This window comes from Neomonachus schauinslandi, chromosome 15 (assembly GCF_002201575.2).
Source record: "Neomonachus schauinslandi chromosome 15, ASM220157v2, whole genome shotgun sequence".
NCBI lineage: Eukaryota > Metazoa > Chordata > Mammalia > Carnivora > Phocidae > Neomonachus > Neomonachus schauinslandi.
This window is the reverse complement of record NC_058417.1, coordinates 43254166-43278371: the sequence shown is the minus strand read 5'-3', so window position 1 is coordinate 43278371 and position 24206 is coordinate 43254166. Positions and strand designations below refer to the sequence as shown.

The 24206-nt window shown below is 37.5% G+C and overlaps 1 protein-coding gene across 6 annotated transcripts in view; it reads left to right on the top strand.

The window, feature by feature from the left end:
- The window catches only part of KANSL1 (KAT8 regulatory NSL complex subunit 1), a 133777-nt gene that overhangs the window by 75728 nt on the left and 33843 nt on the right, over window positions 1-24206 (top strand). For 5 of the 6 annotated variants that reach the window (XM_021678389.2, XM_021678387.2, XM_021678386.2 and 2 more), the window contains exons 2-3: window positions 6350-6491; window positions 13412-13516. In XM_021678389.2, the coding sequence (XP_021534064.1) occupies window positions 6350-6491; window positions 13412-13516 (247 nt within the window). The remainder of the gene's footprint in view (window positions 1-6349; window positions 6492-13411; window positions 13517-24206) is intronic. The other variant, XM_021678388.2, reaches the window with a different exon arrangement.

Genomic DNA, 24206 nt, shown 5'->3' with positions numbered 1-24206 from the left:
AAATGAAATCAGAATCGAAGAGGAATTATTACCGTCGTTCAGGTCTTTCCAGCCTGTTCATTGTTATTTAATGAGATTTTTTAAAAATTTCTAGATCACAAGGTTGTGAGATCAAGCCCCACATCAGGCTCCTCGCTGGGACCATGGAGCCTGCTTGAGATTCTCTCTCCTTCTCCCTCTGCCTACCCCCCCCCCCCCCCCCCCCCCCCCGCCATATATATTTCTAGATCAGGGGAAAGTAGTATCCACCAAGCACTGTTCTGCTGGATTAACAGATTGTCCATCTTGAATAGAACTTAAGTGATTTCATTAAAGACAGCAGTAGGTCAAGTATGACATGGTTCAGTGCCTAGCTTTACTTTTCCTTTTAGATAAGTCAGCTTTTGCTGTAGTTTATCTTTGAGAAAAAGGAAGTATCTGTCACTGCTGCTTGTTGCTCTACTGTCTGTGGCGGTATATCAAATAGAAAGAGTTGATATATTAGTAATATTGCAAATTCTTGTTTTTCTCTTAGCAGAAATTACATTCCTTAATGGCTTTTATTTTAGTAAAATCAATGGTAACCACCTCTGAGTTAAGTGATTCAGATCATTACCTCTCAGGGTACAATAGAAAAGTTTTTATCAGTGACATCTTTGAGGATTCAAAGTATAATTCCTAATTTAATAAAAATAGGAGGAGCTTAAAAGTCCCCGTGTTGATCTGTTACTCCTCTTCTAATGAAACATTTCCATTAACATTACCATTCAAGGTGATTTTAGAAAATTAAAGACAAAAATCACTTTTTCTACATTGGCCAACATGTAAGCTGAACCCTAAATTTTCAAGTGTTTTCCACTATATAGTTTCAAAGTGTTTATAAAATATAAGAGCTTTTTTAAAGGAAATGATTTTTTGTTCAAGTGAGTAGCATAAATATTTTATATTCTTGGATCCTATAAAATACCCTAAGTTCTGGATATGTGGTAATATTCTTCTAACCCTCTAAAAAGAAATCTATATATACAGCATATACTATTTTATACAAATAGATACTGGTACATAGCTGGCAACATTAAAATGTATTATTCATGTGGTATTACCAAAGGAACATTGGTACTGTATCTTCCTGCATTTAGGTAACCAAAAATCAATCCATAATGTAAAATTTTAATGGATTTTCATATAGCACACGGAGAGAAAGCAAATTTACCAATGAAATGTTTATAAAAGTGAGGGGCAAAATAGGAGTTAAAATGAATTCTCAGGCAGTAGCCTGGTAGGTGTAGACAAACATTTTTGGTACAAACTGGAATAAAGTAGTACACAGCAGAATAATAGGTTAGAAGGCATTCTAGCGTCCTGTATAGGCGATGAAGTTAAAACAATTACTTCACAAATTGTTAGCAAAGGATAAGCAACAAGGAAGAATTGAAAGACTCATCTGTGTTGGAATCCATATCTTTTTCTTCATCGTTCACAAGGACTACATTAGACACCAATTCAGGATGTAATTATCACTGTGCAACCTTAGTCATGTGTTCTTTTTTGAAGTCTGTATGACTAATACTAAATCAATATCTCTTTGATCTGTAAATTATCAGAGTAATAAATTTACATTTTCAACATTGGGGGGAATCCACCTCTCCCTCTGGTAAACTGAGTTTCTGTGACATGTTTTATTTGTTATGGGGGGGGGGAAGGTTAGATGTGAAGATCTTATTCTTACAATAATATTTTGTGGTGTTCTGCTCTGTCACTGGAGTGTGGTAACATCTTCAGAGCTACCTCAGACTTGTTAACTGTATACCTTTGCTAATAGTTCGGCTTTCTGCCCATATTGCTGCTATTACAAACACAAGATACTGGGGTGCTTGGGTGGCTTAGTTGGTTAAGCGTCTGCCTTTGGCTCAGGTCATGATCCCAGGGTCCTGGGATTGAGCCCCACATCAGGCTCCCTGCTCAGCGGGAGTCTGCTTCTCCTTCTCCTTCTGCCCCTCCTCCCTCACGTGTGTGTGTGTGTGTGTGTGTTTGTGTACGCTCACGTGCAAAGGCTGTTCTTTAATATCAGAGAAAAATAGTACTTATTCATTAAAGTTCTTGTGAACTGAAATGTTTTAAGTAATCTTCTCTTTTTTAGTCTCAGACTTTCAAACAGATTTTAAAATGTTTTTATTTGTTTTGTTTTTTTCCCCCTTGACATCAGAGAAGAAAGGAAAAAAGAATTCTTTTGGGGGCACCTGGGTGGCTCAGTCGTTGGGCGTCTGCCTTCAGCTCAGGTCATGGTCCCAGGGTCCTGGGCTCGAGCCCCACATCGGGCTCCCTGCTCTGCAGGAAGCCTGCTTCTCCCTCTCCCACTCCCCCTGCTTATGTTCCCTCTCTTGCTGTGTCTCTCTCTGTCGAATGAATGAATGAATGAATGAATGCTTTTGGTTAAGATGTGTCTAAATTCAGAGATAAATAGGTTTCATCTTTCTTGCCAATTAAGAGTGCTTGGTGTCCTGGAACACTGTCGTGACAAGGCTTATGAGCTAAGTTCAGGATCATTGGGAGAGGCTGCCAGGATTCGTTGTCCATCAAGGGTGACTAAGGACGAAGCACTGTAAATCTGCCAAGAAATTTTCTTTCCTTTGCTTTAGTTTTCAACATTAGGGTTTTGTTTTGGCTAGCCACTGTCAGTTGTTAAAACAAATTTGTCTGTAAATAAACTGTCATTAAATGAACATTGTGTTAATTTTACTAATCACTTTTTGTCTTTGAATTGCTTTTACAATATTTGACTTCCCTTATACTTTGTTTTCTTGAAGACTTCGGATTTGAAAAGAAGCCACAGAGGAGCTGTATGGTTCCTTACACGTAAGAGTGACAGGAAGTAATGAGGTTTGAAGGGAGTTTATTTAGGAAGAGTAGTGTGTAACTTACGTTAGGAGTAGTAGCTAAGGAGGTTTATTGGAGTAGCCCAGTGGTGATATGGTAGATAGACATTTGGTGCTGTGGTAGCTTTGGGAATGAAATGAACTTATAAAACCAAGAGATTTAGCAGGATAGGAAGGTGAACCTTGTAGAGGAATGAAAGTTGGAAATTTGATATACAGGTTAACTAGCTTTGCCTCTTATAAAAAAGGTGGAGGGGCATTTTTATAGTTCAGGAATGATCCAGAGGTTATATTTAACTTCTTGAGGTTCTTTCCTGAATTTGGGCTAGAACTAGACCTGCAGCCAACATTAAACCAGATAATTACACTTCTTTATTGAGAGAGAGAGAGAGAGAGAGATGGGGGGGGTGAGGACAGAGGGAGAGAGAAAATCTTTAAGCGGGCTCCATGCCCAGCACGCTAGAGCCCACCCAGAGCCAGACCTGCGGCTCAGTCTCACAACCCTGAAATCATGACCTGAGCCAAAATCAAGAGTCAGATGCTTAACCGACTGAGCCACCTAGGCACCTCAGATAATTATACTTTTTAAAAAAGTATCTTGGGGCGCCTGGGTGGCTCAGTTGTTAAGCGTCTGCCTTCGGCGCAGGTTGTGATCACAGGGTCCTGGGATCAAGCCCTGCATCGGGCTCGCTGCTCTACGGGAAGACTGCTTCTCCCTCTCCCTCTCCCCCTGCTTGTGTTCCCTCTCTTGCTGTGTCTCTCTCTGTCAAATAAATAAATAAATAAAATCTTTAAAAAATAAAAAAGTATCTTTACATCTTGTACTGATTCCATCAAGGTTAGTGAACTATAAAATGCCTTCTTTCTAAAAGAGAAATAATTGGATAATACTTTATCACATTGGTTGGCTTGAATGGCTTATTTTTGGACCACGTAAAAGTAAAATATCACATTGCTAACCTTGGTCTTAATTATAATGGTATAATTAAGTATTAACTCATTTCTAATCCTGCTGTGGTTAGATGTGTTCTCTCATTGACATTTTTTTTTTTAAGATTTATTTATTAGAGAGAGAGAGAGAGCAGGAGGAAGGGCAGAGGCAGAGGGAGTCTCAAGCAGATGCAGACGTTGAGCATGGAGCCTATCGAGAGGCTCGGTCTCACAACCCTGAGATCACGGCCTGAGCTGAAACCAAGAGTCAAATGCTTAACTGCGCCACCCAGGCGCCCTGACATTATGTTGTTTTGTTTGTTTTTAATCTCATCAGTAAACAATGTTAAAGTTCATTTACAGCCATTTAAAATTTTTAGTAGTGAGTGTGTATATCCTGATTGGAGGTGGGGCTACACAGTCAGTGTGATCGCTGCTTTCTTGGAAAAGAATTTTATGGAAGATTATGAAATACCTTGATTACAGAATATACCAGGTGCCATATACCCCCTCTAATATTTAAGGAATGTTAAAATGTCATATTTCTATCAGACTTTTTTTTATTTTTATTATATTTTTTAAGGTTTTTTTTTTTTTAAGTAATCTCTGTGCCCAACATGGGGCTTGAACCCACCACCCCAAGATCAAAAGTCACATGCTCCACCAACTGAGCTGTCCAGGCACCCCAGACTTTTGTTTTTAAAGAGGAATCACACATTTCGTTATTAAAGAGAGCTAAAATCCAATTTCTTCATTCCCCTTCCCAGGGTGATGAGGACCCTGATCCTAACTTTGTTGAATATCAGTTCTATGCATGTTTTTATACATTTACTATTTATGTATTGGTAACAGCCCTTATTGTATGTCTATTCTTTTTTAATTTTCTTACAATTTTTCCATTCCATATTGTTGAGATTTAGTCATGTTGATACATATTATAATAATTATTAATAAGCAGTAGTCCATTAAATTCTTTTACTTTTACTATTAATGTGTTATCTCAAACAACTTATTTCTTAGTTTATTTCCCTATTTTAGCAAATTAGATTGTAACTTTTAGCTATTACAAACTCTACTGCAGTGAATCTCTTTCTTCATGCAGATGTGCAGGTGTTGTTCTTAGAAATAGAAGTTCATGATGGTTGGGTGTTCACATTTTTCTCTCTAGCCAAGTGTTTTGAAATTACCTTTCAGAAGCAGACGTGCCAGGTTTTATTACCGGCAGTGTATGAATTGCTGTTCTCCACATCTTACCAAAACTTGGTTTTTCCAGTCTGGGTTTGAAATAGCTTCCTAATATTTACTGATACTAATATTTTAACCAAAATTTTAACAAGGTAGGGTGTATTTTTATGTATTTATTGGCCATTTGGATTTCTCTTACATGAATTTTCTATTTATCGTTTATTAGATTGTCCGTTTTTTTCACCTTTTTGTTGGAGTTTGTTCTATATTCTGATATTTAATCTTACCAAACAGCGTCTTGCCTTTAACTTTATTGTATGTTGAAATTTAGCTAAAATGTTTTTTGTTGTCTTATTTAAGGAATCCTTCCAAAGATACCTCTCTTTCAGTTTGGCTTTTCAGATTTAGGAATTCCAAAATTACGGAATTATATAATAAGGAAGGAAACTAATTTTACTTTTTTCTATGTAAAGAACTGACCATTTCAGTACTATTCATTGAATAGTTCAATCTTTCCCCACTGATAAAAGGATCATCCCTTTTATATATCCAGTTCTAAGTTTTGGGGCCTTGTACTTTGTCTCACTGGTCTTTTTGTCTTTCTGGATTGCTTTAATTGTCATGGCTTTACAGTAAGTCTGTAATGCCAGGAAGTTTCCATCATATTTTCTTGAGAATTCTCTACTGTTGGTCTTTGTTTCCTTGTGAATTTTTGGATCTTTTCATCTGCTTCCATTAAAAACCCTGTAGGGAATTTGATTAGAACTTATTTGAATTTATACACATGTGAAAATTGCCATCTTAAAAAAAAATTGTATCTCATTTTTATAGGTCTTTATGTTTTCAGGTTTTATTATTTCTCTAAAGATCTTGTATGTATCATGTTTGGTGTTGTGAATAGTGCTTTTTATAAAAATGAATATTTTCTACTTGTTGGCACACTTTGAGTTTTTTGTATGCCAATCTTTACAGTTTTGCTGAATTCTTTGCTTTAATAATTTGTGATGTCTTTTGGATTTTCTGTGTAGATAATCTTTATTGTTTATATATGTCTTATGTAAAAGTAGAAAATACTTCTCGATCTCCTGAGATTATTCTGTCTTCTGAGAATATTTCTGTGTCTCCTCTGAAATTGCCACAGTATCAGGATACTAGAAGGCAGTTTCAACTAGTTAATTTGGGAAGTATCTATATGTGAAATTTTGTCCATGTGTGTCCTGTGATTGACATACATACATATATACATACATAAAGTCTTGGATTTTTCTTGGCACTAGAGTGGGCGACATAAGGGCCTTTAGATGTTAAAATCTTCTCATTCCCATTGGGTATAAATGTTGCTTCTACTCTTGAATTTCACTCAGTTTATTTCCTTTTAGGAGACGCAGATCAGAATGGAGATGGGCTGCAGACCGAGCAGCTATTGTCAGCCGCTGGAACTGGCTTCAGGCTCATGTTTCTGACTTGGAATATCGAATTCGGCAGCAAACAGATATTTACAAACAGATACGTGCTAATAAGGTAAGAGATAAATGTCTGGTCTTTTTCAGCCCAGCTAAAAATTACCATTATCCTTTTTTCCCAATCCCTCCATGACTCTTAACTGTGTCAAAGAGAAGGGTTTAATATGATCTGATACAGTGGATTAATTTGTTTAAGGGCCTGATGTTGTTTAGAATAGTGCAGACAACACTATTAGAATATAATGTTAAATTGAACATGCATTTAGAACAAAACAGTTCCTATATTTGGGCTAATAGGAAACATAAGAAAGCAACTATATAATATAAGCCATTGATGTAACTCATTATTTGTTATATTTATGGAAAAGCAATGAAGACTGAGGATATCATCTTGCTTTTTCTACTTAGATGCATTTCTATTTTACCACTAAGCTTCCTTTGCTTTCTTAAGGAAAAACAGGATTTTTCCTGAAAGACTGTTCCAGTGAAATTAGACATTGGTGTTTGGGATTTTGGTTTTTCTGTGTCCTCCGATCTGCAGAGTCCTGATTCTTACCTTTTATCTTTGATAGTGACACTGTGGTAATTTTTCTTCTTAAAAATCAACTTAGAAAAGAGTCCCTTACTCAGTTTGGGTTTGACTGAGGGATAAATGTACATGGAAGAGACATCCATTTAGCAGATAGGTGAGTGCCTACCGTGAACGCTTTAGAAGGGTCAGTGGTTAAATAAGAATCCTACTTTTGTGGAGCTTACATTCTTAAAGAATTTTTTTTTTTAAAATAAGTGTCTCAACACTTTTTTGTCTTGCCTTAGTGCTGGTCACAGTCTTCAGAGAATTGCTGTACTGTGTGGACTCTATGCATTAAATTAATTAGTAGGCCAAAAGTTAAAGGATGACCAACTGACAATAAAATGATGAGAGTTTAAAGTTCTGCAGCCTCCCATATATGTCATGTAAGCTTTTACTCCAAAAATTCCACTGGAGTGCTCTTCTAGTTGTTTTTTTGGGAAAACATTTTTATTGGCTATATTCTGTTGCCTTTCTTGGCAACTATTTTAATTATACCCTTTATTAAAATTATAAAGCATACCATAATAAACATCTTTAGCTAAGTCATATCATGGATACTTTTATGTCCTTGATGCATACTTCATAGAAGTAATTTGGCAACAGCCTCGGTTTACAGTCTCACTAGCTGTGTGTGACTTTTTTCCTCCTAAGATCTTATTTTTTAAGTAATCTCTACACCCAGTGGGGGCTCGAACTCACAACCCAGAGATCAGGAGTCACATGCTCCACTGACTGAGCCAGCCAGGACCCCAGAAAAGATATTCTTAATTCACTTTTGGTTCCTGTTTTATTCTTTAGCTCATAACTCAGCAATAATGACAGCAGTTTTAGGAGACTTTCAAAAGTCTTAGATATTTCTAAATATCTGGAAAGTGGTTATTCTGGAGTTTTGTGGATATATTGACTCTTTAAGAGTTTTATTATTCAGAACATAATGTATTAAAGAAATGCCAGGCTTGGGGATGATAATCTTTTGTTCTAGTCCTGTCTTTGCTACCATATAGCTATATAAGCTTGGGAAGAAAAGTCACTGAACCTTTCTGAATCTCCATTTTCATGGTCTGTAAAATAAGATGTTCAAGATTATAATATATTTTCTTGGTCTGCAGTCTGAGTACAAAGTGTCTGTTACAAAATTGTGATAGGAAGAGTAAAAGTTGAATGATAATCTTAACAAGTAATATGTTGAAAACTGACAACTTTATTTATATTTATACAATGTCTGTTTAAAGCAAATGTATTAGTTTCTGGGGGCTGCCATAACAGCACAAATTGGGTGGTAAACTTAAAACAACAGAAATTTATTTTCTGGAGGCTAGAATTCTAAAATCAAGGTCCCTTTGAAGATTCTAGGGAAGAATCTTTCCTTGCAGATTCTAAGCTTCTAGTGGTTGCTGGTAGTCCTTGTTGTTCCTCCGTTTAAAGCATCATTCCAACTTCTGCCTCTGTCCTCACTTGGGCATCTTGTCTCTGTGTGTCTGTGCCCACATTTCCCTCTTAAAAGAACACCAGTCATACTGGGATTTAGGGCCCAAAGTAGGGCTCATTTTAACCCAGTTATATCTGCAAAGACCCCAATTCCAAGTAAGGATACATTTATAGGTTTTAGGTTACATAAATTTTAGACAGATACCGTTCAAGCCTATATAACATGTAAGCAATAAAATTTACCCCGAAGGTAAATTAACATGCATTTGGTCTCATATCACTATAATAATAGAAGTCTTTGAGCATTTACTGCATGCCGGGCACTGTGCTGAGTGTTTTACTATTACTTACAAATGTAAAGGTAAACCAGTGGAGGGTCAGAGAGGTAAGCAGTTTGCTCATGGTCAAGTAAACATGAGCTCAGAGCTGAGGTACAAGCATTTGACTGTTGCTCAAGGTAGTTGCTTCCAAGAGCTTGCCTGCTTTTTGAGTTATTAAAATTTTTAACTGCCTATGTTTTGGTAAAGTGGATTGATGTTCCCATTTCCTATCCTGCTCCAAGATTTGTTAGGATTGCCTGGGTAGTACAGGCCTTTCCATGAGATGAATCTAGGTTTGGTGGTCAACTGTAGAGTGTTATAATTTGTCTTAGGTTGGGGAATTAGAGGGTGAAGCTTTCTTTTTCTTTTTAAGGATTTACTCTCTAGCATGTTAACATTAATTTTTTTTTAAAGTGACATATTCCAAAAAAAAAAAAAAAAAAAATGAGAACTACCACTAGTTGATTACCAGTTTCTTTTCTGTCAGAAATTAAGTATTAACTTCCAGGTTGAGAGAATCTTGAGAGTTTCTTTTGGGAGTAATGATTCCTGTTGCTTTTTGGAGAAAGGATATGGTGTTTAGGAGCTCCTCTGTACATTGCTCCTTACTCTTTTAATTTTCATGTTCAGTAAGTTTTTTTGTTTTGTTTTGTTTTTTTAAAGATGTTCCCTTGCCTTATAGAATGATAAAGGAAAACAATGTATGTACCTGGAGTATATACATAGATAGGTATGTTCATGTATGTTGTTTAGTGCACAGAGCAAATCTTAAGCTTACAAATTTTTGTAAGAGGCAGAGCTAAATTTGAACTCAGAGCTATTTATTTGACTCCAAAACATTTTCTGTCTAACACTCTGCTGTTCTTTTGTCTTCATTATATGTCTCGAGCTTTTTTTTTTGAGATTTCATACCTGCCAAATAAAACTGAGGGGGAAGGCACAGGGACCAAATGGGTTCTGTTGCTAAAGGAGACACAGTCTTCAACATCCATGTCTAATACAAAACATACCATTTTTCTTTTATCTCTTCTGACTGATCTGTGAAATTACACAGCAGTTGGTAACTAAGGATGGACATACTATTGGGAATGAGAGGCGGAAGAGCATTGAAGTTTCTGGATAGAAAAGGAGCTGAATAGAATAGTAGAAGCCTAGAAATACACCTTTGTCTTCAAAAGTGATGTAAAGCAGTTGACATTCCCATCTTACAGGGTTATAAGGACATTGTGGAAAGCTATGTCTTGTCTAGGTAACCCAGGACGGTTCCTGTGGAACTGATCTGCAGTGAGATCACGGATTTATCTTAAGATGGGGGAGGGGGTATGTGAAATTACATCTTAATTCTGTATTATAAATTAAGAGGTGATGTTTTTTAATCTTGTACTTTGACTCCATGTATTATATGAAATTGGTGAAATAGAAGCAGTTAAGTCTACAACTTAAGTTTTTTTCTGTTCTTTCCTTTTTGCTTGCTTTCTTTTGCCCTGTTTTGTAATTAGGCTTAGCGTAATTTCTTCTATCGATTCTTCCTTTTTCAATTTTGGTTCATACTATTTTTCTCTTCTTTTTTTTTTTGACTTCTGTAGGACAGCTTTGCGTTTCCACAGAGGAATAATTTATAAGGATATATTATGACAACATGCAGCTATGACCCATCCCAATTTCTTGGATCCTTATGTAGGAGTTTTCTAGGCCTGGGGGCCTGGGCATGATCCTGGTTTTGAATTGAGCGGTGGTGAAGGATGGGGAGACTCTCTCAGTCTTTGTGTCTTGGCCTCTGTGAGTTTGCTGTCTATTTTAGAGTGCAGTAATAGCCCTGAGATGCCCACTCCCACTTAATCCTCACACTGTCCTTCTTTAGCATTTGACACCTTCTAATGTACTACATAAAATTTATTTACTCATATTGTTTATTATCTGTCTTCCCCAGTATTGGAATGTAAGCACTTTCAGGGATGGGTTTGGATGGGGATACAGGGTGGAAGGAAATGTCTCTTCTTCTTTCCTGTATCCCCAGCCCCTAAAAAAAAGGTCAATAAATGGATAATTGGTGGCTTGATTTGAATGAATGAAAGAACAAGAGTAGTTTGACCCAGTCTTTAGCCCTAGTTCTGCCATGGGTTGGCCTGTTGACATGACCTTCAACCTCCATCCTCTCTGGGTCTATAAAATGATGGGGAATAAGTGGTCCCTACCAGGTCTTATTTATAAGTCTCAGGAGAGTGTCCTTGTTGTCTTTCAGAGAGGTGTTTAAGAAATTACTCAGTGGTTTAAGGAAAAAGTGTTCTCTGGAAAATAGTGGCTGTTATATCCTGACTTACCTTCTCACCTAAAAAAATTGAGGGAGTAACTTTATACCTGGTAATTGGATTATTTAGGCTCTTGCTGTAATTAATATAAACTTAATATTCTTGTTCAAGGAAAAAAAAAATTTTAACCTAAAACTCAAAAAACAATTGTTACACATTTCCTTTCTTGGTGTATGATTCAGCTAGGGAATATGGGGGATTCAAATATATTTGTATTATGTCTAAGTCTTTAAGGGGCTTAACATTAGTTAACAAATAAATTAAGGCAGTAGTAAATAAATTAGCCCAAGATTCTGCTCTGGAAATGAGATTCAAATACACAGAATGTGGGACATAATACGGATGCTTTAGGAACTCCGGTAATGTAGATAAAACAAGTAGGGCTCAGTTAACCAGGGACATTTTCTTGGAAGGAGATGGGACTTGGATTTGACAAGCTCTTTGAAAGGATGAATGACATTTTGGATAAATATATTTTTAAAGGGCAGAATCAATATGAAGAAAAGGACATAAGAGCAGCTAGTATTGTAACCTTTAATTGCATTTATTTACCTAGTAACTGTATTGTAATAACCTTCCTCTCAGTGGCAACAACCTCATATATGTACATTTTCTTGGAGATCATGAGACTGGTATAACTGTAACCAGGGCTCTTAAGCAGAGAAGATGTTGAATGCACTATTTTAAGAAGGGAATAGTGTGCAAGATAACTGGTTTTTGCGAATAGTTTTTACTTTGACATGGTAAAGTTTATGAAGTCTGTTTTATGCCGTGATTGAGAGAAGAAAATCTTTTTCAGCCGTTCTTTTAGCCGGATAAACTTCATTTTGAAGGCTAGGGCAAACGTTTCTTAATGGTCTTTGCCTCCCTTTCTGAGGAGTTACCACTTCATTTTCTACATAGGCTAGTCATAGTCTTATTCCAGGATATGTAAGTGTTGTTTCTCTTGCTTGGGGGTGGGGGTGGGGGTGTTGTAACACTTTTTTTTTCTTCATTTTTTGGGGGGGGAACAGGTAGAATTCCATTGTTTTTTCTTAATACCAGTCCCCCACTTCCCCATTTCATCTCTTTGCATCCCCTGTTTTATAGAGGTTTTTGAGTTAGAAAGGACCCTAGGAATGGATCATCTGGTTCACTGGCTTACAAGAGTCTGTAGGGAGCTCAAATTGATACAGTCAGAATCTTTAGGTCCTGAAATCCATATTTTAGGATGTTCACTGGGGGATTCTGATGCTGAGTCAAGACTAAGCAAGTCTAATATGTTTCAATTTAGAGCTTGCCTTAGGACTTAGTGGAGCTTTTTATAAAATGTCAAATACCCAGCCCTAACCCCAGGGACTCAGAGTAGATTTGATGTTGAAGCTGGGCAGGTATAGCTTGGTAAGTTTCCCCAGGTGATTCTAATACAAAATTACCTTTAAGAGAGTCTTATCATTCAGATCTCCTTATTTTCTAGATCAGAGAAGGAGAACCAAAGACACAAAGCCCTGGTTACTTTCATCCCAGTCTTTCTGTTATACAGTGTCAAAACTTGGTTTTGGTTACCTCTCTTTGAGTTCACGGTGAGAGTCATGTGTGTGGCTTTTTGTTTTACACTGTAAGCTCACTTCTGTCTTTACCAAGCTGGGCCCTTGCTGCCTGGATAGGATTTGTGGAGCCGTTTTAAGTTTCTTTTTTTACATTTTTTATTTCCTGGGATGAATGTAAGATCTGACTTTGAGGTTGTGAAGCAGGAACCTAACCTGGAGTGTTATTTATGCTTATGAGAAACAGGTGCCTTTGGAACAGTTTTAAGTTCTTGGTTTGTAATATATTGTAGGGACTGCAGTGTTGTTCCACCTTTATTTCGTGTAGTAGTTTTGGTTGCTCTGATTCCGTTGGCTTATCATTTATATTTGTAGCACTTAACATTTATATTTGTAGCATTTAAGGTAATCTTTAAGCCACATCTGTGATCAAGTTACCTAGAAAAATTGCATTGCTGCTGTTACTGCAGTATAATCTAGTTAATAATACAGTATAAAGTACCATACTCTGCTCAGGATTCCAGATTAAAAGATGCTAAAGGTAACAAGCTTATGTAGGTCACAGCATTCAAATGGGAAAAGGGGGAAGCTTGGGTCTGACTTGAGCCTTACTCCTTGCTACTGCTAGGCTTTATGTTGAAATAACTCTTGGGAAAGCAAAGCTGCTGGTAGTGTGTGTTTTTGTTTCAGAACCATAGGAAAAGGGAAAAGGGCTTTGGTAAACCAGTCCCCTGCCCCTAACTCTTGTGATATTAACTCATAAATTAAATTTGTGACTTAGGATACCGCTCCCTTATGCTGCTTTTCTGTCTGTCTTGCAGGGTTTGATAGTTCTCGGGGAGGCACCTCCCCCAGAGCATACAACAACAGACTTATTCCTTCCGCTTAGTTCTGAAGTGAAGACAGATCATGGGAATGATAAATTGGTAAGTATAAAAGACAGAAAAGGGGGGAAATGAGTGAGAATTCCGGGGTTTGCATCAGTACACAGTTTATTCTCTGTAACAAGGATCCTGGCATTGGCTGAAGGAAAGGACTATATCCCCCTTTATCACCTTCGGCATTTCAAGGCTTGAATTCCTGAATAGAGCGGCACAGGGCCCCTCCTGCAGCTGTGTAGTTGACCTTGATTTTAAAAGCAGCTCCTAACTCAAGACAACACAGCCGGAGCAAGTGTGGTAGCGTGGAGTGTTACTGAGAATCAGGAAACCATGTGGCTCTGATGGTATTTCTGGGACACTACGAAATGAAAAGGTTGGACTAGAGGTTGGACATCACAAAGATGTTGAAAGAGCTCTCTCTGAGTTACCCCCTTTAACTCTGTAATGAGAGTAAAGCTGTCATTTTCTCTAATTTTCTGTATCCTTAAAGCCTAGTCCACATCTTCCTCTTCCATGATTCCTTCTCTTTTTCTATTTCTCTCAAAACCCAGTTAATTTCTTTAACTTCTGAATCCCAAGAGCACTTTTTTTTATTTGTTTCACTTTTTTCCCCCAGAAGCTCATTGGCTTTTATGAATATTAGCATTTCTGAAGTCATTCATTAGAAATTCCAGAGTCCCGCGACAGTGGTTTGTTTGGGAGGCTAGAGTTGCTGGGTCTTTAAATCCTGCATTAAACCAGCTAGTCTCTTTCATCTGCAAATCAACAAAGCTTGTTATCCTTTGTTATTATCATTTTAAGCAGGAATTCATGTGATATGGTGGAAACTAACTTTCCTAATGAGAGAACTTAAAGCCAGGGATAAATGTGAAGACCTTAAGAGATTAATGGTTCTTAACTGGAAAATGGTTTTAAATAAATTAAAGAGTAGAATGCCAGATTTTGCGAGTATTCAGGTCCACAGTGTGGGCTCATTATATGCTATCTATAGAATTATATTTTACAAATGATTTGTGAAACTGTTTTAGTGATTGCTCTAGCCAAGAAAAAAATTGTTACAAGTCTGAGAGAAAACATGGGTAAGGTTGGAAGGTCAGCTGGTGCTTGGTGGTATGATGTACAGGAAACATGAGATTTGAGGCATACATGATTGGGAGTGAGATTTGTAAAGATATTTATATATTTGTGTATTTAGGAATTCCAAAAATTTGTGGACAGTCTCTTGTAGTCAGGGTTTTCTCACCTCAGTGCTGGTGAAGGATAGGACATGACAGTCTCTCATTGTTTCTGATTCTCATTGTTGTATTTACACATGTTGACATATGTGCGTCTGTGTGCACCCCTTCAGGACATGTCTCTTTTCTTACCCACCATTCACTTGCATGCGTATGCTTAGTGTTAGATCATGTGATTCTTGAAGGTCAAGATCATCTTCCTTGTATCTAATATGTCAACTGCCAAGCAGAGGTTTTCACTGTAGGAAGGCTTTTTAAAGTTCTTGGTTTGTAATATATTGTAGGGACTGGACTGTTCACCTTTGTTTTATGTAATAGTTTTGGTTGCTCAGATACAGTTGGCTTACTTCGAATTATATTTGTAGCTCTTAAGGTAATCTTTAATTTTGCCTTTTTGTTATCCAGCTTCTTTTTATACCTTGTCTTCAATTTTGCTTTAAAAAATCTTAAGTCACACTTGACAGGGGCAGCTGTAAATTTTCATACTCACATTTAACCACCCTATTTTCCATTTCTATTTTGCTTATTAATTTTTTTTCTAAAATGGAAGTATTTATTGCCACCCCCTTTTTACTCCTCCCTTTCAAAAAACATTTCAAGACTTGTGGTTTAAGAATAATTATGTCAGAGGTGTGTGTTTTGTTGTGCTGTGTCGTTCATTTTTGTATTTTCATTTCTGAAGCTCACCAAAAAAGCCAAAGAGGATTTTTTTTTTTAAACTATCAAGATATAGTTTCAAGAAGTTAAACACAATTTTCAAAGAAATACATTGTGAATTACTGATTAAGGTGGGAATAATGAGTGCTGGAATGCGATTACTCAGTAACCTCCAAAACTTAAAATATCCTATGAGAATAATAAAGCCATTACCTTTGGAGTTATGTTTTCAACTACACACAGATCGGTTTTAACTCCTCAGTGTTCTAGAAATTAACATCCAAATTCAGGCATCTGAGCCCTAATCAGGTGTAAATAGTAAGTAAAACAAAGTTAAGTAATTTAATGAGAGTTATATGACCCTAGGCGGGCTTGTTTAGATGATGTTCAAGTGTTACACTGAAAGGACACATAATCATCTTTTTGCCTTATTTACAAACTGAATGAGTGTTTCTTGACTGAACTAATATGTATCTGCTTTGGTTATGAGCACAGTACAGATATTGCAGAAACTGAATTATTTTGGAGACTGGATACATGGATGAGCCTTTTTAGAACCATGGAGACAAGCAGGAAATGTTTCCTGAGATAGAGTGGGTTTTGTTTTTATACCACAGAGTAGTGGGAGAGAAGAAGGGAGAAACTTCTAGAAAAATGCCCCTTTAAAAAAAAACAAACTTACTTCAGTCTGACTTCTAACTCAGAGGCAGTTTGAAAGGTAAGAGTAGGTGGAGGAGAGAAACTAAAGGGCTTTGCAGATACTGATAAAGTCAGCTGCTGCACTAATAAATTCTGATATGAAATAGAAAACCTTCTGAACAAAAAGGGTGTGTTCTTGGAAAGAGGAAATGTATAAAGCTGTTGAGCGCTGTTCTCCCATGTTCTAAAACGTCCTTTCCTTCTTCTCCTCCCATATCCCTCTCCTGAATAAATAGTAGTCCCCTTTTCCCCAACTAAGAATTAACGAGTGAAAAGAGCTAACTTGGAACCTATGCCTATTACTAGGTAGGAAAAATGCATTTAAAAATTACCAAAGAAAGTCAACAAAATTTCAGACAGAAGACACATTCAGAGATGAGGGTCTCCTTAGTCCGTTTGGTACAGGGTTTTTAGAACTCAACTAGAGAGCCACAATCTCATTGGTTTTCATATTGTCAGAGGTTGGAGGTCACCGCTGCCAAATAGCTAGAAATTGAGGGAGGGAATAGTGGCAAAGAGGGAGTCATGGGGGGTGGAGTGGAGGGCTTAGTCCCACAATCTATTTAAATCCCTCTCAGATCCTTCAGCTGATCGAACCCTTGAACTTCACAAGTTCAGTGAGTTTTGATAGAGCCTAGTAGAAAGCAACAGTTGGTACGCTGAAAGAGCTGAGCAGAGAATGTAATCACTGCCCACTGCAGTGAACACAGAATTTTGGAGTTTGAATTCTACCATGACTTGGTAAATACCTTGGGCCTGGGCCTTACATTGAAACTAAGGAAGGCTCATGCTTTAGGATTTAAAGACTTTCCCAGGACTAAGGGGACTCACCATAGGATTAAGGAAAAATCCAAAATAGGCTCTGATACGTTTCTGCATGAAACATGTTATACATGTTATACAAAATCAAGGTTCATTTGGTTTCTAACCAAATAGAACTAGAAATTTGCCTACTAGAGCAAAAATTAACATGCTTCTGGGAAAATTCATTGAATCCACAGTTCAATATCATATACAATATATTACACAATAACAATATATTAGACCTATCAATAAACAGAAAGATGTCTTCCTTAGTCATGAGAAAAAAATAGTAGAAACTGATCCTGAAATGGCTCAGATTGGAATTAGGAAATAAAGAGTTTAAAAGCATCTAGGGTGCCTGGGTGGCTCAGTTGGTTAAGCGACTGCGTTCGGCTCAGGTCATGATCCTGGAGTCCCGGGATCAAGTTCCGCATCAGGATCCCTGCTCAGCGGGGAGTCTGCTTCTCCCTCAGACCCTCCCCCTTTTCATGCTCTCTCCCTCATTCTCTCTCTCAAATAAATAAAATCTTAAAAAAAAAAAAAAAAAGAATTTTTAAAAGCATCTAGTAAAATATGTTTGAAGATTTAGAGTAAAAGATAGTAAACATGGGGGAATCTCAGCAGAGAGGTGAAAACTAAAAAAAGAATCGCATGGAACTTGTGGAACACAAATTGGAGAATTGAAAAGTACAGTATCTGAATAAAAATTGTACTGGTATACTAAACAGCAGGTTGAAAACTTACAGAAGAGAAAGACTCATGGAGCACCTGGGTGGCTCATTCGGTTAAGCATCTGTCTCTTGATTTTGGTTCAGGTCATGACCTCAGGGTCGTGAGATTGAGCCCCACATCGGGCTCCACGCTCAGCACACGTCTGTCTGCTTGGCCCTCTCCCTCTGCTTTCTCCCCTGTGCGTGTATTCTCTCACTCTCTCTAATAAATAAATAAAATCTTTAAAAAGGGTCAGTGCACATAACAGATCAGTGGAAATTAACCAGCCAAAAAATAGACTGAACATAGAACTGCTCAGAAATGAACATAATCCTGGGGAAACAGTGAATATGTATACTAGAGTTCCAGAAGGAGGAGAGATTGAGTGGTACTGGTGGGGAGGGGTGGGGGTAAAGGAAATAATGGCTGGATATGTGAATGAAAAAGATAATTTTACAGATTGAAGAAACTAAGAAAATAGTAAGCAGGAGAAATATAACATGGTGAGAATGAAAGATGAAGAAAGTCTTGCAAGTAGCCAGAGGGGAAAAAAGATGCATTCCATATAAGTAAATATTGATAAGGATAGGTGACTTCTTTTCAAAAACAGTGGAAGACAGACAGTGATTGGGTAAGATCATTAAAATGGGGGGGGGGGTTGGAATTTGCCCCTCAACATTCTATACATGGCCAAAAAAATCCTTTAAAAAATAAAGGTGAAATAGGGCACCTGGGTGGCTCATTTGGTTAAACGTCTGCCTTCTGCTGGGGTCATGATCTCAGGGTTCTGGGATCGAGTGTTGCATTGGGCTTCTGCTCAGCGGGGAGCCTGCTTCTCCCTCTCCCTCTGTGCTTTCTCTCCCTCTCTCCCTCTCTTTCAAATAAATAAAAATCTTAAAAAATAAAGGTGAAATAAAGTCCTTTTTAGATAAAAGAAAGTTGAGAGGAATCTGTTGGCAGAATATCTGCACTGAAAGAAATGTTAAAGAACTTTTCTTTAGGTTGAAGGTGAATAGTAACAGTTGGAAGCTCAGATCTATGGGGAATAAAAGGACGGGAAGATGTACTTAATGAACAGTAAGCATAAAAAAGCTGCTATGGATGGATTAATATTAGCAAAATAATTTTTAAGACAGGAATACCAGAGATAAAATTTTAAGACCGAATTACTGGAGATAAAGAAGGACATTTTACATTGATAAATGGGGTCATTTCATCAAGGAGGCAGAAGAGTCATAAAGGTGGATGCTTCAAATACATACACTCCTAACTCAGTAATTCATAGAATTACTAAACAAAAAATGAGAAAATAAAAGATCCAGACAACACTGCCAACCACCTTGACCTGTTTGACATGTGTAGAACACTACTTTCCCCCCACACTTCCCATACCTTCTTGTGCAAAGTAGGAGTAATAATGCAAGTCCTTACTCTTTTATCTGCATTTCTAAACTCCAAAGATCTATGAGAACCAAAAGTGGTTTTCCTAAGTTGCATCAAGCTCGTTTGGTGGCAGAATTTGACCTGAAGTCATATTTGTTAAGACTGTTTATATTTTTAATTATCCATACCTTTTGAAGCAGAAATATTAATGTATTTGATTTTTTTTTTTAAATTAAGACTATTTTGGGGGGAGCAGTTTAAGGTTGACGGCAAAATTGAGCAGAAGATAGAGATTTCCATATACCCCCTGCCTGGCATGGCACTCCTGCCTTGGGTAGTCTTCCCCCATGGTCAACATCCCCACTAAAGTGGTGCATTTGTTGCAATTGATGAGCCTGCATTGACATATCACAGCCACCCAAGGTCCATAGTTTACATTACAGCTCACTCTTGGTGTTCACATTCTTTGGGTTTGGATTTGTATTTGATTTTGAAGCACTTAACCCAGTGCATACAATGTATGACTTTGTGAAAGTCTATGAATTCCATGACACATCAGCCCTCAAGGGTCTTAGGTAAGAGTGGCTCTGTTTCTGTACGTCTTTAGAATGGTTGATAATTAACTATTGAAGAAGTATAATATGCTTTTAACAGCATTTGGTCCATAATAAACATTTGGTAAAAGCTTATTGTTCCAGACTGTGCTGTGTGCCTAGGTTTTCTATTGGCAGAATCAGGTATCTTCCCTTGAGAGCTTCATAGTCTTAAAACAGGCACATAACAGGGGAATAAAGAGGGGAAGAGTTCTCACTTCTAAGGGAGGTCAGGAAAGGTAGTCTAATAGAGAAGGATGTACTTGCGCTGAGTCCTTGTGGACTTGCTGAAGATTGAGAATGAGTTCCGACAGGGAGGGTACTGCATGTATAATGTGAAAGGCTTGAGAGAGCCCGGTGTTGTAGAGGAACTACAAATACTTTTCTTTGATGGAGTGTTGGATGATTGGGCCAATTCATAATAGATTTTGTATTTATCTTAATGAGTTTATGTATTTCATCCTGTAAGGTGACAGGAAGCTGTAGTCTGATACTAGATTTGTGTATGAATGAAATTTACTCTACTCAATAATGCTGGGTAAACTTTTCTTCATTTTTTAAAACTTTTAAAAAACGATTTTAAACTTACAGAAAAGTTATAAAAGTAGCACATGGAGTCCCCCACGTACCCTTCACGTGGCTTCCTGTAGTGTGGTTAACTTGCATAATCATTGTACAATGATCAAAACTAGGAATTAACATTGATACAGTACTATTCAGATAGTATTCAAATTTCACTCATTTTCTCACTGATGTTTTTTTTTGGGGGGGGGGGATCCAAAATCCCACACTGCATTTAGTTGTCCTGTCTCTTTAAAATCTCTTCCAGTCTGTGGTGGTTCTTCCTCTTTGTTGTCTTTCATGGCCTTAATACAGAAATACTGGTATGTTATTTTGTATAATGTTCCTCCAAGTTGGAGTTGCTTGATGTTTTATCATTATTAGAGGTTATGCATTTATCACAGTAATACCACAGAAGTGTACTGTGCCCTTCTCAGTGCACTGTACTGGGGAGACGTGATATTGGTGGTGATAGCTTCTTGGCCTTGGTTAAGGCAGTGCCTGCCAGCCCTCCCCGCTGTCAAGTTAGTATTTTCCCCTTTGTAATGAATGTCTGTCTCATACATGTAATATTCTGTTGCTCATTATACTTTAATCCACAATTTTATCATCTACTAGTGGGTTTTGCCTGCAACAATTTTTACTGTGGTGTTTACTGAATGATTTTCTGTTTTCTATATGTTAGTTGGAATTCTGTTGGAAAGAGCTGTCTTTTCTCTCTGATTTACTTATGTATTTATTCAGTCATTCAGTTTATATCAGAATGGATTCATGGATATTTATTTTATGGATTATAATCTGTTACTGTTACTATTCATTCAGTTGCTCTACTTGTTGAGACAACTTTTTGGTATTTGGCCTCTTTCATCTTGGTTCCTGTGTCTTTTCAACATGCTCCCCTCCGTTAGTATTCACTTTTAGGCACCAAAAGATGTTCCCAGCTCATCTTGTATTTTACCTGCTCCAGCCCTGGTTCCTTTTATTGGGCAACAGTTCAGAAACCAAGATCTGGATGCTAGTTGTGCTCATTGCTGCATGGTGTCCTTGCTTCTAGGACTTCTCAACAGACAAAGCTGGGAAACATGTATGCTAAAGCATATATATACGTACATATATATGCAGATGGGTATATATTAAGATTTTATGTATTTGACAGAGAGAGGGAGGGAGAGAACAAGCGGGGGGGGAGAGGCAGACTCCCCGCTGAGCAGGGTGCCCGGCATGGGGCTCGATCCCACAACCCAGGGATCATGACCTTAGCTGAAGGCAGGTGCTTAACAGACTGAACCGCCCAGGCACCCCTTTATTTTATTATTTTTGAGTATGTGAAGCATTACTACATTTCTAAGAGTCAAAGCTATACAAAAACCCATCATTCCTTCTTCTCTTTTTCCCCTTCTTTCCCTCATGTTCCCACCTTCTGTAGGTGGCCATTTTTCATTAGTTTTTGGATTAGCTTTCCTGTATTTCTTTTGCCCAAATGAGCAAATGACATGTATATTTTCTTATATCCCCTTTTTTCTTCCAGGAAACGTAATTACTGGGTAAATATTTTTTAAAGAACTGGATTTGAAATTGAGATTTGTTTAACATAACAAAATGTTGGTTCTGTGGCTTTTGACAGATGACTTCACTATTTGTGTTTGTTTCTATTTGTAAAACAAGCCTCATTTCTTTTACCCTTTCCTTACTTTGTGGAGTGATGGTGATAACAAGTCAGAGGATAAATGCTTTCTCAGAAGAAAGGCATGCTAAAAATGTAAGCTCTTGCTTTTTCTTTTTAAACAGTCCCAAGCTATAATCTTCTACCATTGATTAAGTAGAAACAACTTTTTTTTTTTTTCAGAAGTTTTGCAGTCACCAGGGGCAATGAATAGTGTATTGGCCCAACAAGCGTTTTGAGATAGAGAGTAGAGTGATAGATACTGGCTGAGGAATATTTGATTTACCATATTAAAAGAAAAAGAAGACTAATTAGGACTATTAAAATAGGGATGTGGATAATAAGTTGAACAAGAATTTAGAACTGTTTTTAGCAGTTACTGTATTTCTCTAGATTCTTGACGTGCATTTTCAATGGTGTTGGTAAATACAAATCTTAGGTGCAGTAGCCTTTGGACTTGTATGTAACAGCATCCTGCTGATTGAAATTTTTCAGGGTAAATAATTCAGGGGTGCTTAGCTGGCTCCAGTCAGAGGAACATGGGACTCTTAATCTCGGGGTCATGAGTTCGAGCCCCATGTTGAGTGTAGAGATCACATACACACATACATATTTAAAAAATTCAAAATTACTTTTGCATAATTATATAGATTTTTTTAAAGATTTATCTGTTTGAAAGAGAAAGTGTACAGGAGTGGGAGGGACAGAGGGAGAGAAGCAGACTCCCTGATGAACGTGGAGCCCAGCATGGGCTTTGATCCCACAAACCCGAGATCATGACCTGAGCTGAAATCAAGAGTCTGTTGCTTAACTGAGCCACCCAAGCGCCCCTCTATAGATTTTCTTTCTTCTTCTTTTTTTTTTTTTTTAAGATTTTATTTATTTATTTGAGAGAGAGAATGAGAGAGAGCACACGAGAGGGGGGAGGGTCAGAGGGAGAAGCAGATCCCTGCTGAGCAGGGATCCCGATGCGGGAGTCGATCCAGGGACTCCAGGATCATGACCTGAGCCGAAGGCAGTCACTTAACCACCTGAGCCACCCAGGCGCCCTAGATTTTCTTTTAACCTCAATATAGAGACATAGGAAAGTGAGGCAAATATAGTCCCATTTTATATATGGAGAAATGGAAACTTAGGTAAGTAACTTGATAGAAGTGGAATTTTCAGAAGGGTCCACTCTCAGTGTAGCACAATTTCCTGGCCATAGTGCTAGTTCATGGAAATGACTGGTACACCGTTTATGGGCTAATAATATTTTGGTGATTTTAAGCAAGACTATGTTGAGTATCATTGAGATGAGCTTGAAACATAAGTGATATAAAGCCAAAAAGTAATTTCTTTTGAACCAAGAATAAAAGTTGACTTCTTTAGTTAGCTTTTTCTTTCCTTTTTGATAACGTTGGTCAAAAAACCAGTAAGCAGAATGGAACTGTTAAGTTTTCTAAACAAATATGTTACACTTAAAAAATTGGTATTTCAAGCAGTTATGACCTGGCATTAATTGAATTAAAGATACACATATATTGTGCAGATTGTGTGTTTTTAAGTGTGTGCCTTTGATATTTATCCTTTTACTTCCTCTACTGTTTGGCAGAACAAGTTGAGTGGGAATGGATCTTAGACCCCAAGAAAATCTACCCCCTTAGACCTTAATTTAGCCTAACTTTTCTTTAAAGGCTCTTCGTCATACTTAATGGTCTGGCCAAGAGGGAGGAGTGATGAATCAGACAGATGCCTGCTTTATATGTATAACAAATTTGAATCTTAATGCTGTGTTATTTTCTTCCATATATCTAGCCCCTTCAGTCAGGGAAGAAATCACTTTAGTAACCCTCCTTGCTACTTTTAACTCTAAGATCACCCCAAAAGGTAATCCCCTGAGTCTCTGCTTTTGGGGAAAGGGGAATTAAGAGAAATTCTCTCTCTTCAGCTTTTCTACTCTTTTCTTTCTGGCTGTGGTATGCATGTACCCTCAGAGTGTATCTGAATACCACATACAGTTCAAGAGAAGCTCAATAGTAAGTCCTGCTTTCTGGATAGGAGAGCCTTTAGAGTCTTTGATCCTTTTGACAGTTTCCCATTGGAAGACCATATCTGAGTCGTGTATTAGTTTCCTGAAAATACTAATGATGTAAACCACTGCAATAGTGATGATCAAGCTTAAGTTAGTATGTGGGTTTAACATTTGTGAAGTGTTTATTAATGTATCTCTGCCCTCTCTCCTTTTGCACCCTTTTGGACTGCAGGATAGGGAGTGTTTGCTTTTTCTTAACTGTGAATGCGTTTAAGTATCTTTAAGTAAAATTGTGTTGTGAGTTGTGTTTTTCTTTTTCCAGATGGAACACTGTTGGAGGATTGAGGTTAATGTTTTAAGCTGTTTACATTTGAGAATGAGTGATGAACCTAATTGCCCCAATGCCCTGCTTTTA